General features: G+C 38.5%; 1 protein-coding gene and 1 long non-coding RNA gene across 4 annotated transcripts in view; one reads left to right on the top strand and one right to left on the bottom strand.

Annotated features, from left to right (window-relative positions):
* The window catches only part of LOC127944475 (pleckstrin homology domain-containing family G member 1-like), a 47522-nt gene that overhangs the window by 10733 nt on the left and 17149 nt on the right, over window positions 1-19640 (top strand). For 2 of the 3 annotated variants that reach the window (XM_052540422.1, XM_052540421.1), the window contains 2 exons: window positions 10473-10933; window positions 19148-19248. In XM_052540422.1, coding sequence (XP_052396382.1) covers window positions 10598-10933; window positions 19148-19248 — 437 coding nt within the window. In that variant the 5' untranslated portion in view covers window positions 10473-10597. Of the gene's footprint in view, window positions 1-8740; window positions 8972-10472; window positions 10934-19147; window positions 19249-19640 lie in introns of those variants that run through there. The other variant, XM_052540423.1, reaches the window with a different exon arrangement.
* Window positions 12913-14769, bottom strand: LOC127944477 (uncharacterized). Its single transcript, XR_008150365.1, has 3 exons — window positions 14540-14769; window positions 13595-13629; window positions 12913-13173 (listed from the first exon to the last, which is right to left on the bottom strand). It is a non-coding gene; the product is annotated as an uncharacterized LOC127944477 (long non-coding RNA).

Below are 19640 nucleotides of genomic sequence, written 5' to 3'. Positions count from 1 at the left end.
TATTTCACTGCTGCTGTCTGGGATAGAAGCACATCAATACAAGATCCTGATCCTCCAGACAGGGCAAACATAGTTCAGATGTCATTCTGGACAGCAGCGCTTTGCAGATGACTGCAGAGATCACCAGACATCCATCCATCAAGAGTGTGAAGGGCTCTGTCCTTCTCCCACATGGAATCGTTTTTGTGGTTGATAAACTGATATTTAAGATTCTCCTTGGACTGCTGTCAGACAGTTGTGTCTCTTCCAGTTCTTTGATGAGTTATTGTAGATAGAAAGTCTGTCTGCAAGTAAAATGCATACAAAAATTTAATTTATTTCTCTTTATTGTGCATCTGGATGTCCATCGGTTGTAACTGAAGTAATGAATGTTCAACTCTGAGAACATTCTACAATCAGATCTTCAGCGGGTTGATCTGATGATTTCTGGGAGATAATGGGTCGGTCTGATTGCAGGAAATGGGCAGCGAAGAAGAGCTATTTATAAAGATGTGATTATGAAAAGTCATTATGATTGACTGATAAGCAAGGACTATTTCTCAGGATCCTAGATGAGATGTTTGGTGTGGTTTCGGGAATGCTTTCGGCATGTTATGAATCCGTTACAGGCATCCAGCTCCAGAAGTCGTGTTTCAGAGACCAGAATAGAAGTTGTGTTGTTTGCATGAGTGTGTGCGCTGCTGTCATGCAGTCGGGCCTGAGAGACCTAATCCCATTGGTTATGGACACGCAGGGCTTGGCTGCAAAACACACATTGCCTTGGAGATATCAAGACCGTGAGAGCATTGTGTCTAATTTTGTGCAAGTATCTGATTATTTTTGTGCTCGGTGATCTGACTTTTCTTAAAGCGAATGTGACAGTGTAAAATACTTGTTTGTGTTTTCATATGTTTCAGGTTGTAGGATTAATTTATAATGAATACACACAGAAATTCAGTGTTTGGGCTGATCACGGTACAGCAGACCAATGCATCATTTTAAAAGTAATATAGCATAATATTTTTTTAATGAAAATCAGTCAGTGTGGTAATTAATTAGCTGACACTTATGATAAAGAGATTATTCTGAATGCACCATTAAAGGATTGACCTTATCAGTTTGAGCAGATAGACAAGTCTAATATTAAAATAGGCAATCGATCAATCAGGCAGGAAAAAGCTAATTAAATCAAAAAGCAAAAACATGCATGTAAGCAAACACTGCTTATAATTCCAGGAAATATTCTCTCAAAAATCTGTCATAGTCTGTTTACTGTCTTGTTTTTCTAACCTTGGAAATCATAGGCATCATGAATGCACCATAAAATCATCATAAAAGTAGTCCATATAACTCATGTGTTGAAGTCGTCTGGAGCCGTATTATAGCTTAGCATGAAGAACAGACCGAAGTCCACTGATAGTCTTTCCCTCTCCTCAAGCTCCCAAATATCATTTACAGTAGAAATGTAGAAAACAGCAGCTTCATTTCTCCTTTTGTGCTTCATGGATGAACAAAAATAATTTGGGACTCTAAATGAATAACAGAATTGTATTTTTTAAGTAAACCCATGTTTTATGAATGGTGCCGGTAAAATTGCAACACCACAAAACATATGGCAGCAACATTTCATGAGAAATGCATTTGCTCTAAAAGAACCATTTAACGATCATCTGCAGTCAACCATCTTTAATATGTTTAATACTTTGATGTTCTCACAAGCTTCTAATTTCAATTCCTCCAGTGGAGCACAGTTCTCTGGCCAGAACAAAAACACCCATCTCAAGAGCTCTCATTCTCTACTGATAGACATGTGTTGTAATTATACTGACTTGAATATCATTAGTTGCACACTTTACAGTTATATTTGATTGCACAGATCTGAATAGTGACTATTCTGCAGACAAGTAGAGTCATTCACACTTGTGTTAGAGTATTTGACTTGTTTATGAGTGTGTGTTTGGGAATGATTATATATGCTTACTATACAGAACTGCTTACTGTGCGTAATGACAGGGCAGAAATGTACACAGACTGCAGTTATATGACTTCCCTGTGTGTGCATGACTGGCTGGGAGTACACCTTTATGCAGTTTTGTGTACTTTTTGCTAAGGCTAGTATCGCTATTCCTTTTGTTCATACTTAGGATTAGAATTTATTCTCAATTTTACCTTGGAAAGCAGTTCATCCCAGCACAGTTTGTGCTAGAGACATGAAGGATACATCATAAGTCTTGGATCACTTTGCTCACAGCTGGGTGGACTTCAGCTCAAAGTCTGTGTTTAAAACTTTTATTGACATCCAGCTATATATAAATACACACATGACTTCAGTTTGGCAGTCTCTCAAAGTCTCTTTCTCTCTCAGTAAACTATTAAAGCATCCTGAACTCCTTCAACCCTCTGAATGCGTGTGTAACTGTAAAACGTGCACCATTCATCTGAAGAGGGCAGTTGGGGGGACTATTTGATGTTCTCTGTCTGATGAGCGAATGAGAGTGAGGCACAGAGAGTGTGTGTGAGTGTGTGTAAGAGAGGTCTTTGTCCTTTAGTCTCCTCTGAATTATGTCATGTTTGAGTCTCCCAGCAGAAGTCCTCAGAGGGGGGCTGACAGGGCTTAATCCGCCTTAAACCCCCCGAGTTACTCTCTCTCCTTTCTTCATTCTCCATCTATCGTTCACTGTGAGGAATGGATATGTGTGTCTAAGCCAGCATTGTGATATGAAGGAGAGAGTAGGAAATTGGAGACCGGCTGCCCACCTTCTGGTTTTACCTCTGAGTAACAATGTGTGAGCAGTGAAGCTTGTTGAGACCTACATGGAGCTTCATAAAGCACATTCACTAAAGGGCTCTTTACTCTTTCAATACAAAAGTAATCAGTGCTGTTTAAAACTATATAGGGATGCAACAAATGATTATTTTGATATTTATTTTGACTTAACTATTTAGAATTTATAAATCTTAACAATGATTAGAATGATTAATCGACCAATTGTCAATAAAATCACAGTTTTTTTTTAAAGTGACTTGACATTCAGCCAAGTATGGTGACCCATACTCAGAATTCATGCTCTGCATTTAACCCATCCAGAGTGCACACACACACAGAAGTGAACACACACACACCCACAGCAGTGGGCATCATTTATGCTGTGGCGCCCGGGGAACAGTTTGGGGTTCAATGCCTTGCTCAAGGGTACCTAAGTCATGGTATTGCCAGCCCTAGATTCAAACCCACAACCCTAGGGTTAGGAGTCAAACTCTCTAACTACTAGGCCACAACTTCCCCAATAAGCAACATGATCTCCCCTGGATTCGAACCCATGACCTCAGAGGCACAGAACCAGAGGCTTAACAGAGTGCATCACTGAGTCGCTATAAGACTCACTGTAAGACTCTCTATAAGACTCGCTATAAGACTCTCTATAAGACTCGCTATAAGACTCGCTATAAGACTCTCTATTAGACTCACTATAAGACTCGCTATAAGACTCGCTATAAGACTCGCTATAAGACTATCTATAAGACTCGCTATAAGACTCGCTATAAGACTCTCTATAAGACTCGCTATAAGACTCTCTATAAGACTCGCTATAAGACTCGCTAAAAGACTCGCTATAAGACTCTCTATAAGACTCGCTATAAGACTCGCTATAAGACTCTCTATAAGACTCGCTATAAGACTCGCTATAAGACTCGCTATAAGACTCGCTATAAGACTTACTATAAGACTCTCTATAAGACTCGCTATAAGACTCACTATAAGACTCGCTATAAGACTCTCTATAAGACTCTCTAAAAGACTCGCTATAAGACTCGCTATAAGACTCTCTATAAGACTCACTATAAGACTCTCTATAAGACTCGCTATAAGACTCGCTATAAGACTCTCTATAAGACTCTCTATAAGACTCACTATAAGACTCGCTATAAGATTTTTTGTTTATTATGTTATTGAGAGAAAAGCGCTAACAGTTTTCTAACAGTAAAGCGCTGCTTGCTTATACCGAACTGCTTTTTAACTCTATCCGAAGAATGCCAAAGAACTTTGTCCGTGAGTATGTTTTGGACTTTAAACGTGACAGTATTTTTTTGTGCAACTTTCCCACACTCTACTGGTTTTTCTTCGTTTGCTCTTCTCATACGAGCAGTGTCTTCTGTTGGATTGCTTGCAGCAGGGCTGAACTACAGTCTTACTCTACAGCGCCACACTGGTTAACCAGTGTTACTGCAGCCCCTTACATTCGGTCATATCAGTCAAACGACTGTTCGACAACAACAATATTGGTTGATCATTTTTAATTGTCACATTGTTGAAAATGTTGACTAATCATTTCAGCCCTATTTAAGACAATGATTTCTTTAGCACATAACTCATCCAACATGCGATCAATAATACTTAATAATCAACACTAAACTGTCTTCATGATATTTGCATGCTGAATAATAAAGGAAGTCGTGGTTTAATGGTTAGAGATTTGGGCTTGTAACCCAAAGGTTGCAGGTTTGAGTCTTGTGCTGTCAGGAATTGTAGTTGGGGGAGTGAATGTACAGCGCTCTCTCCTCCTTCAACACCACGACTGAGGTGCTCTTGAGCAAGACACTGAACCCCAACTGCAATCATCTAGCAATCCCATAGCAGTCACACAGATCACTCTAGCATACAGTAATGTGGTAACAACCACTCCAAACACCCTGGCAACCACCTAGAAATGCCCTAGAAATGGCCCAGAACAGCTGTGATACATATAGCAACAAAAATGTTGTCATATATCACTGTACTTCCGCAGATCAAAGGGTAAATATAATTAAAGAACACTGGATTTAACTCGAATATAAACTGGTGAAACCCAGAATCCTCTGATAAATAAACCAAAAGGCTCATTGATTCAATGGATTTGGTTATACTGATCAAAGTAAACATAATCTTAAACAAATGTCTTTACATATAACACACACACACACACATATTCTTACACCATTGCTTGGTTTTCAGTTCTCTCTGAGCTTCTTACAGAGCTCCCTGTAGCCTTTGAAGTCCAACAGCACACATCAAACTTGTGCTTACTGGTCCACTGGATTGCATGTCTCTATGTGTGTCCCTGTGTGTGTGTGTGTGTGTGTGTGTGTGTGTGTGTGTGTGTGTGTGTGTGTGTGTGTGTGTGTGTGTGTGTGTGTGTGTGTGTGTGTGTGTGTGTGTGTGTGTGTGTGTGTGTGTGTGCGTGCGTGTGTGTGTGTGTGTGTGTGCGGTTGTTATGGCATGGCTACTGTTTTTTACAGGGTATATCAGTGATAGTGACAGTATGTGTGTTTGTGTTATTGTGTGATCATGAACAAACAATGGTATTTCCAGTCATGTGATAGTTGGTGCTTCTCTGGAACAGGAAGCATAGTCTATAAAGCACAGGCTATTGTCCTTGTTTCTCACAATTGACTGATTAGTTTGCTTGAGGTCAGGCAGTAAAGCAGTCAGTTCTTTCATGACAAATGCCCCATTAGGCTTCGTCTTTGTTTCATATAATCAGGTCAAATGGAAAACATTTCAGAGACATAGCAAATATCCAAAGGACTTTAACCTCAAGTTATAGCTTGTTCACGATAACTATAACAATAACCATAACTGTGATGTTTTAATAATCATTCTAATTCAATGAGACTATTGAAGTCCACACCACAACTATAACAATAATGATACAGAGGAACAATATCATTGCAATAACTTTTAGGATCATGTTTTTTCCAGCTAATGAACAATAAAAACTTCGAAAGCCAATAACAATCCATCCACAGAGCTCAAGCATTTAAACCAATAGATGACACTGCAGAATATGTTTATAATAAACAGGACATTATTGTGTATTTGTGTAGATATTATGTGAATGGACCTTTACAATAAAGAGATTAAACCTGTAGATGATAACCATTGCATTGTGATTAATATTTAAATTTTGGCATGTTTTAGTTTGGATTGATAATTTTATTCATATAGAAGCAACCTTTCGTGGCTTTGCCACTTATGGTTATGAGTGGCAACAAATAATATGGAAAGGAAAAGCAGCACTGACTCTTCTCAAGGTGCCATTTACTAAACTGATACCAAATTTTACTCAAAATTATTAACCTGAAAACACGTCTGCCGTAATGGCTTATGCTCTGATAAACAAGATGAGACGGCACTGTTTTCTAGTTCAGTGGAGCTTCATGAGATTGAGGCCACCAACCTCTTTCATTGATAATGCATTATGGTAGGTAGCTTTTCTCCCTCCCCATCCCATCCCACCTGTCCCGCTGTCAGTCTCCTCATCTGCTAGAAGCTGAAAATGAGGGATAGCTGTTATATTAATAGCACTGCACAAGTACAATGTATCAGCACAGTACAGGTAAAGAGAACAAGTCAAATTAATCAAGATAAAATCACTGGCAATTCTGCTTAGTTCATTTAAAATGTTTGTCTAATAACCCAGGATTTGATCTCTTTTTTTCTGTAACCTCATGCAATATTTTTTTTTTTTTGACCTGATTACATATAAAAACTACATATATAAATAATTATTTATACAGCAAATATAAAAGTGTATTAAATGGCTATAATGAGCTTGTAAAAGTCTTGGGCTGTTTTTGTTGTTTTGGGAAATGTGAAAAGGGGTGTGGTGTTCTCATCATGCTGAAAGGAAGTGAAGAACAGTGGCCAGTTGCATAAACTGCTTAAACTAGTCTTAGTTAGTCATCTTTTTTTTTTTTTTTTTTTTTTTAAGAACTGGTCATAACTTTAGATTCAGTTACATAAAAAAGTAGATTTGTCTTCTCTGAATCCAAGAATCCTGCTTGACTGACGGCTAGTTCTTGAGACACAGTCGTCACATAGTGGCTATCTTTATCAAACTGGCTCACTGTTCTACATAGCTGGTTCATGTTAACATTAGCTTTTCCAGAAAACTAGTTTGCTGCTTTGCTGTCAGGCATCTACATATGCAGCTCTCACCAAAGCAGCTTCCTAACTGAAATGCATCTCATAAGTGTCCGATTTATTCTTTAGACTGCACTATTCAAATCTGTGCCGTGATGCATTTGTGGTTGTAGAACTTATTGTCTCTCTCATATGTTTTCAATAGTCTTAAAATTTGAAAGTGACTGAACTTTGTGTGCTGTGTTACCAGGCTGACACCTGAGCTGCTGAACTCCTTTTGTCAGTCTGGGATGGTTTAGTGTGTAAGATTAGTACTAGAATGCTGAAGGTGCCCAGATGATTTACTATGTCTGGTGGATTTTCAAAGTCCATGCATGCTTCTTGAGCTAATATTGGCCACATCCCCTTGTGCAACAGTTGTTGGGGGAAAAGATGATCCCCATGCTAGGGACATCCTTCCTAAATTTTATAAATTCATTTATAAATACCTATTTAAACTGGGTGATATTATGAAGACATGTTTGTGGTGTGCATATTTGGGAGCAACACCGTGCTGACTTTTTGCTTATTAATAGGTAAAACATTGTAAAGAAGTTTCCAACTGAATCACAACTGAATCTCACCTGTAAGATAAACACAGCATGCAACGGACAAACTCATGCATGAACAGTGTACAGACACACGCACAGAAGTTCATTTTACTTGAACACGACCCCACCCACCAAAACACACAATCAGTGCGCAGTGAACCGGATGCATGAAACATGAATAAAGTCTCTAACATAAACAGACGTATCCATTCATCCCTTCAAGAGTTCAACTGAAATAAATATGCAGCACACAAGCATGCGTGTTTACTCGGTTACTGCATCTCACTTTGCGTGTGTCTCGTGAAAGTGGGTCAGTGTGTGAGTTTGCCATGCAGAGGAATTAACCAATCACAGCCTGGCTCAAACAATCAAGAGCCAATCATGTGGCTTTGCTCTGGGGCCCTGGATAATATAGACGGCTCCATGCTGAGTGAGTGATGACGGTGATTATTCATAACTGGCAGCTGAGAAGAAGACATGTGGTTGACTGCAAGACAAAAAGAAAGTCTTTATTCCCTGGAAACCTTTTATATGGTTTTGTTGTCAGAGAGAGAGTACTTGTTGCATCTGACTGGCTTCCAAGATGTGATTTGGTGCACACTGGATGATATATTGTAACTCAATGCTTCACTTTGTCCCATATGTATATTGCTTACCACTTTTCACTGCAGTAATCTACCTATTGTGTTAACAGAGGGTAAAAATGACCATGTTACACTGAGTTGATTGTGTGTGCACACCTGTGCTAGTGTGTGTGGAGTGGGTGCGTCTGGATGATCTTCCAATGTTGTGTTAGTTAGTCTGACAATAGACAGTCTACAAACACACACACACACACACACACACATGCATGGTCACACAAAGCTCGCTTTCATTTCACCCATAGAGTAAAATGTCTCTATTACACATTCATCTGCTCATTAAAGCCTCTCTCTTTCAGTGCTAGCTGGCCTTAACCTTTTATGAAAGTCTCTCTCTCTTTCTCTCTCTTTCTCTCTCTCTCTCTCTCTCTCTCTCTCTCTCTCTCTGTGTGTGTGTGTGTGTGTGTGTATTCCATGGTAATTCACTGAGTGATGTGATGAGTGACCATCAACTGGTGGTAGGGTTGCCACCTTGAATAAAGAAAAATAAGGAACGCCTGGGGGGTACACCCCTCTGGGCCACGATGACCACAGGTCCGATGACGTGCCAGTTGGGTGGTATCAAATCGACTCTGTGCCAAGAGCCCTGCCCTGCCCTCCTCTGACTCTGATTGGGTGTGAACCTGAAACAAACCAATCAATCCAACGATGGCAGCGAGTATTACCCAATCAGGGGCAGAATAGGACGAGTCTTCACAGAATGCCGGTGGGAAGATCTGCATGAGATGCTGCATTGGAGACAACTCCGGAAATACGGGACAAACCCCATCCCGTATTGATTCAAAATGGGACGCGCTATTTTATTCTCAAATACGGGACGATTCCATATTTTAAGGGACGGGTGGCGACCCTAACTGGTGGGGTACTGTTTTAAGATACAACTGAATCAAACCCCAAATCAAAGACACATGAAATCTACCTATTGCAGTAAAATCTCTCAAAATTAAATAAACACAATAGTTTTATGTTTTCTATAGGAAACGTGAATGGTGCTTGCCTTGTTGCTCACACACCACAATGCTTAGATGGGGTGAAGTTTGCTATGTCTGCTAGGGTCATTTGAGTGGTTTCTAGGGTTTTGTTCAGTGTTTACTGTCCCAAGTCCCCCTTTAATCACCTAGCATTATGCTTAAAAAAAAAAAAAAAAAAAAAAAACATTAGCAAATGTGTAGAATCACCCATTATACCACAAGTTCTTGGTTTTGCTATTGGTGTGTTACTATGTTAGTATGGGATAACGTGACAGTGAGACTGGTGAGATAAAAATAGTTATAGCTACTTAAAAGTACACTTTTAACTTTCTCTTAAATTGTGTACAAGAGCAAAATAGGAACAAAGAGCCCAGCAGAGTTGTCTGAAAGACAAACCCAAAGTCATTTTAAGTGTGTGTTGTTTGAGTGTGTACTACTGCGATTATTACACAGGAATGCTAGAGATTGCTGTGGGTTTCTCCTAATGTTTTTGTGTGCAAGTTCCCCCTCGATATCTAAGTCTGTGGGAAACAAAGTTATAAGTGCAGTGGGTAGGATTTTTGGTCATAATTTTGTGTTCAACATAAATCAGGAGTCCATTTAAAGGGATAGTTCACCCAAAAACCCAAAAGTTGCCAGTAGCTATTAGCTTTCATAGCATAAGTATAGAAAAAATTCACGGGGACCATACAATGATAGTATGGGGACCAGCATGTGTTTCAAAATAGTCTTCTTAATACCTTCTTTTGTAATCCCTTTAAGAATGACAGTTTCTAATAGTGCTGCATGCTAATTTACCAAAATTCCTCAAATGTATAAATCCCAATATGCATATTGCATCAGGCTGCCATAATGGACAAAGAATGATTTTAATACTTCAAAAAGTAATGAAAAGTCAAAGTTTTAGGTCAACGCATATGACAAGGAGTAGACAGTGTATGGGACTATTACTCGGGGTGTTTGCATGCGAGATAATTAACAATTGTTGTGATGCTAAGCAATCATAGCGAACTAGTCAGTAAGCAAGCATGTGAGGAAGGTGTGAGGGAGGGAGAGCATTAACATTACTAAGTGTTCTTGTTTACCTGGATGTTCTTGATGTTAAGATATATATTATCAAGTTGAGCAAAGAGTTGGTGGTATTAAAATTATTATTATTTTTAAAACATTGTTGTTAAAAATAGATTTTAACGCTATAGTAAAACTGCTGTTCGCTTTCAAAAGTAGTGATACTTTCTTTTCCCACACAGAATGTGACACATATGTTGGCTCATTTTCAGTTTTTAAATAGTTTTAAATATAATTTGAAACGATACTTCATCAGATGCTGTTGTGGATCAGAGTTGTGGCACACTGAACTAATGTCTAACCACTTTTTATCTTTCAGAAGAGTATCCATTCTCCACTGATGTTTTACCGCCACTGCCGGAGGACCCTGTCGGAGGGCCGGTCCTAAGCCAGGCAGGTGGTCCCATCAGAAACTCTGCTCTGAGATATTGCTCCTCGCGCAGCATGGACTCCACGCACTGCAACGAGCGTCCGGTGAGCTACGGCTCCACGTCTTCATCCGCCTCCTCCCGTGACAGTCACTGCTCGCTAGGGGGACGGCCGGTATTAGGCTCCGCCCCTGAGAGGGATCATGATTCTGGAGCCATCCGACTGGAGCTGGTGCCTGCCCAACAGCTAGAGGAAGAGGAGACAGGAAGACAAACACCTACACCGACCAATCAGAGCGATGCAGACGTTCAGTCCCCGGAAGGACGTAAAGTCCAGTATGTGGACCGTGTGGTGGAGGAAATCCTTGAAACAGAAAAAACCTACGTCCAGGACCTTCGCAGTATAGTCCAGGTAAGACAGACACAAAGCATGTGCAGTCACTTCCTAATGGAGACATTCAGCAGATTGCTTACTCAAGGTAACAAGCTACATTTAAAGGAATATTCCCCTAAAAATTTATCATTATGACAGTTTTTTTTTTTTAATTTTTTTAATTTATAACGTTTTTGTATTTCAGTTACATCTAGTCAATATGTGACTAAATAACGGCATGCTATTTTATCTTAAACGTACAGTATGGAATTTTTGGCCACCAGGAGTCACTTAATCAAAATAATAACATAAGACGTACTTTGATGACGTCGGGAAAGAGCGTAAGGCTCATGGGAGTTGTTGTTCATTGGAACACGCGCTCTGTCGCTCCCTATCATTCCTCACTCATTCTAACTTAGTATTTTGACAATCACGTCTTTTCAAATGGAGAGATCTAGACGGTTTCAATGGCAACAACATAAACAAACGTTACTGCGCAGGAGCGCTTTTGTGGACCTAACTTAACTTCCAGTAGACTTCCAAATAGAATCAATAACAACAGCAAAGTCCCTCTAGAGTAGATATTTTTTGATAACAAAAAAAAAAATGTTTGCTGCGTGGATCAGGCAGACTTAATGAAAATGCAAATGCATTATTTGCCAGCAGGAGATGTTTTAAAGCAGAGACATAAAGCGCGAGAAATAGAGGTTTCCCCAGTAACAGCTGTAAACGAAGCAGAGCTGGTACGCTCATACGCTGCTACCCAGCCGGCATTTCAACGTTGATTCAACGTTGAAACAACGTCAGGTACCATGGTTGAATCAACGTTGAAAAACCTTTCGATTTTGCAAATTGGATCAACGTTGAAATCACGACGTTGATTCACCGTTGAAATCGTGACGTTGATGTACGGTTGAAATCACAACGCTGATTCACTGTTGAAATCCCGATGTTGAATCAACGTTGAAAAACCTTTCGATTTTGCAAATTGGATCAACGTTGAAATCACGACGTGGATTCACCGTTGAAATCGCGACGCTGTTTCACCGTCTTACCTGCATGATGGGTGAATTAGGGTCGTGCTGCAGCCCTGGGATGAAAGCTGAATGAGGTGTTGATTTTGAAAAGTTAATCAGCGTTGATAACACGACGTTGTTTCCCCGTCGTACCTTGCACTGTGTATAAATACACCTAGATCCTAGTTGGCATTTAGATCAACAATGTACATGCAAGGCTAAAAATCTAATGACTGGCAGCAATGGCTTTACAAACAACTTCAATAAACTACCACATGCTCAAAATTGTCAAACAGCAGTTAAATTTTGGAAACATACTGTATAAAACAGATGAAAATAATCCCACACTTTATTATGCAGAGTATGCATGGAGGTAATGCTAAAAACATGTAGTAGAACAATCCAAATACAATAATATTTAAAGGTTTTTGTAAAATAATTCGGCACATAAATGCATATTTTTTTCAGCACTTACAAGACAAACCCTTGTACCTTTATGACTGAAACCAGTGGATCTTTTATTTTGGTGGAAAACTACAGTTTCTGTCAAAAACATATTTTAGTAATGTGTCTCATTTCAAGTTGTGCACATCTGTGCCGTGAAAATGTGTTGCACAGTACGAGCAGGGAACCTTCAACCAGTTGATTTCTAATAGGAACCCCCCGTACTGTGTCTTCTTTACCGTGGGGAATGCAGAATGAGATTTCTACCGCAGGGCACTCTAAAATGTTAGAACCAGCAGCCTTAGTGTATACAGTGTGGTTGTGCTTCGGGTGATCCTTGAAAGTCTCCCAGCGCTAGGTCCTTTCTGACGCCGTCCCCTCCACTCTCTCCCACTTGTGCACTTTCTGTACCGTCCTGTATAAACATTTACATTTAATCATTTAACAGACGAATTTATCCAAAGCGACTTACGAATGAGAAGAACAGAAGCAGTCAGGTGTACAAGCGAACAACAACAGGATACAAGTGCCATGACAAGTCTCAGTTAGTCTAGTACAGAACGCATAGCCAGGTTTTTTTTTTTTTTTTAATATGAAAGACAAGAAAAGAAGGAAAAGTGCTAGCATTAGTTGGTTAAGTTCTGGTGAAAAAGATGAGTCTTAAGATGTTTCTTGAAAATGAGTAAAGACTCAGTTCGGATTGAGATTGGGAGGTGATTCCACCAGCTGGACACAGTCCAGGAAAAGGTCCTTGAGAGTGATTTTGAACCTCTTTGGGATGGCACCACAAGGCGTCGTTCACTTGCAGAGGGCAAACTTCTGGAGGGAACATAAGATTTAACCAGTTTGTTTAGGTATGTCCACAATGTTTCACAATAACTTTGATATTGTGAAATATATTTAACTGAAAACTGAATGCAAAATAAATCACACAATATTTTCACTTTACAGTTCAGTAACAGTGAGGTTGGAAACAAAGTGGACAACACTATTCATTAAACACTTATTTAATGTATTCAGATGAAAATTTACAATATTAACAAATTATTCACAAGCAGTGTTTTCAGAGCCCCCAGTTACACTGTTTTAATCAAAACACTAGTAATACAGTGTAGTAAAACAAATAAAATCTAATTCAGTAAATTTTTAATAAACTAAGTACAATCAAAACCTATCACAAAAGGTCAAAGCATCTCTAGCAGAAGTGACAGTGCAATGTAGCAGATGAACAATTTCTTACCAATGTTTCAAGAACAAGCTGGATCCTTGATGACTCTACAAGGGGAAAGAAGAAAGAGTTTCCTTAAAGTTCTTAAAAAGCAGGATTTCATATTATACCATTTCTTTAAACCACTGGTTCTCAAACTTTTTATACCAAGTACCACTTCAGAAAATATTTGTTATTAAATATTAAGTTGCACCATAATGACCAACATTACATTTCAGCAGCGTAGTAGGCCAAACTATTCAGCTACAGCTCTACAGTTAAAAAATGAGGCAGTTTTATTCTAATAAGAATATTAATTGTTGTCAGACACTTTACCATGTTTGAACATTAACACTACAACTGTGCTTACATACACAGGTAAATAAAAAAAAAGTTTAAATTAAAATGTAATTTTAAATGTAATTATGTAACAAAAGTTACAAAACTGTACTGTACTTTAACTCTAACATACTTAAATGTGCAAAAAAAAAAACTTACTCAAAGATTAAGTTAAAATGTATTAACATTAATTAGTTTAATTTAGTGATTCACCTGCATAACAACTAGAGGGGGCCTGACACTTTGAGAACCATGGCTTTAAACAATCCTTTTATTTATTTATTCATTTTCATTAATTCATCAAAATTATATTATTTAAATACCGACATTTGCACTTATATGTTTCAGAAAACACTTTGAAACTATTATAAGAATACAAACATATATAACACACCTAATGCATGGGATACATATCAGGAAAATATGGGAAAATCTCTAAACCATCTCTAAATCTCTCTTACCAGCAACACATTAGGTGAGCACCTAACTTGATCAGCTGTGATAAAGCAATGCAAAAATAGACACACGGCTATTTATTTATCTGCAGGTTACATGTCCTTTAAACTACCCATTTGTAAACTCTGGTAATACTTTACTATTTTCAAAAGATAATAAAGATAACGTTAGCGATTTTCTTACCTCATTTTGCCAGGATGTTTTCAGGACCTCGCAGAACACCTGACCCTTCTTGTGTTCACAGTTTTTGTTCTCCATTGACATGTCACGACTCAAATTCGCTCAAAATAAATAAAAAATGTACAGGCAAATATGAAATAATTCGGGACCGATAGAGCAGTCAGTTATAACGAGCAGCAGCTCACAGTTAGCCGCCTCACTTTTTAAATGTAGAATGGCGCGAACCGATTCATTGTCCAGTTTCCTGAATGACAGCCAGATTAACCAATCATGATAGAAGTAATAAAATAAAACTACCAATGGGAGTTGTTTCAGTGTGATAAAGCAGCGAAATGTATATAGTTTTATTGTTGTTAATGATTATAATATTTAACATATACCTTTAGATTTTAGAATAGGTATCATGACTAAAATATTTTAAAATGCTATTAAAATAATTAATTAATTTAAATAATTTAATATAAATAATTTAAAAGCTTGTTAACCTTTTTCTACCATTTAGCATTAAACATTTTTAACGTTGTTTCATTAAAACAACTGACCTTATTTCAGCAATATTTCAATGTTGAAAGTTGGTCATGTGCTGGAAGTTTTTCAACAGTTCATCTTTAAACGTTGAATCAACGTTGTTTCAACGTTGAAACCACAACTGACCTTATTTCAACCATATTTCAACATTGAAAGTTGGTCATGTGCTGGATGTTTTTCAACCATTCAGCTTTAAACGTTGAATCAACGTTGTTTCAACGTTGAAACCACAACTGACCTTATTTCAACCATATTTCAACGTTGAAGGTCGGTCATGTGCCGGCTGGGTACCTTCAGAAATACAGCGATATAAAAACACCTGTGCCTCGCTTTGATATTTAAACATATAAACGTAAGGAATTATTATTATTTAACGTGCAGTACATAACGTTACTCAATGAAGCCTTTTTGAAAAAAGATCAGTTTTAAAATTGTGGCGAGTCTCCAAAAAAAAATAAATGTATGGGAAACACATCCCACAGCACAACCACCTGAGCCCAACTTCAGTCTACTCATCACCTTGCCTTTAACTGCGTTTGTAGAAGGCACCGCAGCCAGACCGATATACACAACACAGACCGGAGGTTAACTTAGGTCCAGGCGCGTGCGCCCATTGAAACCGTCTATATGAATTATGAGACCCCTATCAAGTCAATATTCCATCTAGCTAGTAGTAATATATGTTACAAAACACGGTCGCCTTTCGTTAATAATTATAATTACGTTACTTTGATATCGAACAAGTTAGAGAACTGCATTTGAAGCTACTTTATTCAGCTAGATATAGAACAAATGTAGATTTACATGAGAGCTAGTCCGTCTGCGTTTTACACAAGTCATCATCGTTTCACAAAATATACAGATAGATACAGTTAGCTGAATGGATGCATACCTGTTTATCAGAATGCAAGCGAGTTCGGCATCTCTCTGTAGTTTTAGCTTGTTTAGCTTAGGAAAAAACATTTCTGTTGTACATCTTGAGACAAAACAGTCGCTCTGACATATTTTGAGATACGCCATTGCAAGTTTAATTCAGTTATGCATTTGAGTCTGGGACTAGTCTTAAGCCTGGTCTGTGATAATTTAAAAGTATTGAAGTTTAGCAAAAGCATTCGGAAAAAAAAAAATATTGTGCATTGCAATATCTATAGGTATAATTAATTCTTGTCATATTTTCATCCACAGTGTGTTTAATTAAACTTATTTCCATAATGTATTTTTTTTTTTTTGCTTCACTGTCACTGATGAAATAATATTTAAAAAAAAACTTCATTAACAAAGAAATTATGTCATGACCTGTTAATGAGATGAATATTGGTCATCCTTTATTGATTCCCATGTGGTTCCTAAGCTGTTATTCATAATGTCAAGCCGGAAAAAAAAAAAAAAAAAACATTATATTGTGCGCATTATATTAATTTGCACATTATATTGTGCTTTTTCTGAAGTCATGAATTTAGTTTGAGAGTCACTCTTCACTGAAAATCATGACAGAAACTCTCAGATCTCATTACAATTCTGCATTTTCAGACTTAAATTGTTGTGATTGTATATTTACATATGTTATGATTGTCACTGACATCAATAATAGAAATTCAGTTCCATGGATTATAGCACAAGACGTCATATGGTGAAGTGCTTTGCTCAAGGAAACAAATGGTAGTGAGTGTCCAGTGTATGAGCTCAAACCCTGAATCTTAAAACAGCACTCACTCCCCATAAAACATGAGGCTCCAACTACTGATGCTCTTTGAGTAAGAGCCATGTGTGTGTGTTTCTTTGTGCGTGATTTATACAGCTGTCAAATGTAAAGTGCACATGGCTGTCACTTGACCTAGGAGCGAGGAGATGAATACTAAACTCTTCCTCTCCCCCTTGCTCTGATTTCTCACTCTTTCTCTGTTAATGTGGGGGGAGAGAGTTTTAGAGGGTCTCAGCCCCCTTCCCCACCTACTCCTCCACACAAACACATTCACGGGCCCCGGCACTAAGAGAATGATGAATGGATTGAGGAGAGAATGAAAGAAAAGGAAAACAGGCAGGATGGATGGATGAAGGGACAGATAAAGGAGAGGAAAGAGGGTTAGCAAAACAACTGAAAGAAAGCGTTCTGTTAACACTAACATTTTACATTGAGTTCTGGTACTGCGTGTCAGTGTTGTTATTGTTAACTGAAGCTAAAGCCAAAGCTATTAACTATTAATGCTTAAAATATAAATATTATGGTTTTGCTAGGTGGTTGCTAAGTTATCCTGTGTGGTTGCTAGGCAGTTGCTATGGTAACCTGGGTGGTTGCTAGGGCACTCCTAGGCAGTTGTTAAAAAGAGTTCTAGGTGGTTGCTAGGGTGTTCTGGACGGTTGCGTTTGTGTTGCTAGGAGGTTAATATGGAGTTTTCTAGAGTTCCTAATATCCTGTGATATCCACTTCGCAGGGCACTTAACGGTCAAACAGAACAAATATCTGAAGTGTGCGGTTTCCAGCAGCTGTTCGCCACATCAGGACACTTATGATTGAACACATCATCTAAGGGGCCGTTTTCAGCCAAACGTGGGAATTTTTTGATGCTTATGGTGCTACTATATGTCAAGCGCAAGTGTAATACGTATTAGGTATGTAGAGATGTGAAATGCGTGTCGATTTTAAAGGCAAGTGCGAACAAACCTAGACAATAATGTTGGAGAGCATGGTACTGTTGCTGCTGCTCAAGAGTTTGCTAACGCTTCTCCAGCTAAGTGTGGACTTACTTTACAAATATCACAACCAACGGCGGAGACGCATCATATACAACATATAACCATCACTTCCTTGTTTACTAACAAGGGGACAGCGCCAGCTACTGGCCTGGCATACGTAATACTGCATCTTTAGACGTTTTCACGGATATGTGTAAATGTTAATCATGTTGTCTTGTTTTCATGAAACTTTTTAAAACCCAAGGGAAAAATGTTTCCGTTTTTGACTACACCGTTGTTGTGTAACCGTAGCCTAATAGACAATACACCCAGAAGGTCTGTAGGGGTCACAAACGAGGAACTCAAAGTTCTGCTTACAGTGTTTGTAACTTGACATTTTTTTCTACAAGGAAATAGGAAAACAGCATACTCAAAGAAAGCAAAGCAGGTACTTCCAGTGTACACCGCTTTGTGACAGATAATGTTGATTTGTATTTTTTTTTCCTGGGATGATACCGTCTTTATTTTACAGGTTTAACCCCGGCTCTCTGTCTGTCTTTATGTGTGCACGGGCTGTTGACACAGGTTGTGTTTTCCTCACAGAATGGTTATCTTACACTGCCTGAGGGTGTTCAGGTAAAGATTTCTGTCAGAGTGAGAGAATCACTTATCTCGTCTGTCAACCGAAGCCAGAGACATTCAGATGCAGGGTGGAGCAGGAGCTACAGATTCTGACATGCTGTGCTTATGTCTGTGTATGTCAGAGCTTCACTTTCTATGTTCTTTAAAACATATGTATGTTTGTGCAGAACTAGAGCACGCTAATATCATTGTGAAACGTTCTGCATCACTGGCAGCACCAAATAAGAGTGCAGTCAGTGACTCAAACATGTATGTGGAAGGAATGGACCAGCAGAAGACGGGGGAGTATTTGAAGGGTTTGAGACTTGAGACCATGCATAATTCTCTGGGAACACAGAAATTGCATACTTCAGCTTTGTTTAAACAAGGCCAGTTTTAGGTAAATCATGGCCATGTTGAACTCATTTTAATTTAGCTGATTTAGACGATGTCTTGCTTCCCCCCCACATTACGTTCTGCTCCGTTTTAAAACTTTTTGGGTCCTTTATTTGTAGTAGTGCGTGGTTCAACCAAGCGCACTTGACCCCTCTTTAAGCCTTGACCTCCTGATGGAAGTTATAACAAAAGGTTTTAGTTAGTTAACACAATCTACATATACACACAATCTTTCAGTGCTTACTGTAAGTAAGTCCAGAGGAAAACCGCTGATCCTCTGATGTGGAGAAGTCAGTGTCAGATGTGAGAGTTGGAGCAGGTCAAGCGCTGAACAACATGAAGCCGGTCGGTGGACGGGACGCTCTGTTTGATGCTTCATCTGTTTCTCTGCAGGATTACCTGGAGTGCATCAGCAATCAGTCTCTTCTGCTGCTGGGGGATGAAGAGAGGAATGCTTTATTTGGAAACATCCGTGAGATCTACTATTTTAACAGGTTCGTTTTAGCAACAAAAACATCTCTTGAGAGAAATGTAACGGGTTTTGCCAATTTTCTTTCTTTGTGGACAAAGTTTACCACCATTAAAGTCATATAACAGAATTTGATTGAAAATACTCTTTTGATGATTTGCTTTTTCAAACTAATTTTAATGACCAATAACATCTGTTAAGCAGAATGCATTCAGATTAAATTAAAAAACTACACCGGATGTAATAATATACATTAATCTATCAGCTATGTTGGGATGAAGTTGTGGCTTTTGGTTATGAACTTACATTTCATAACAGGGTTGAATGGCTGTACTTGATAAATGGGTCACACTTTATTTTAAGGTCCAGTTCTCACTATTAACTAACCATTAACTATGACTTTTGCCTTAATTAACT

This window comes from Carassius gibelio, chromosome A23, assembly GCF_023724105.1.
Source record: "Carassius gibelio isolate Cgi1373 ecotype wild population from Czech Republic chromosome A23, carGib1.2-hapl.c, whole genome shotgun sequence".
Taxonomy (NCBI): domain Eukaryota; kingdom Metazoa; phylum Chordata; class Actinopteri; order Cypriniformes; family Cyprinidae; genus Carassius; species Carassius gibelio.
Note: the sequence above shows the minus strand (reverse complement) of the source record. Positions and strands in the feature narration are given on the sequence as shown.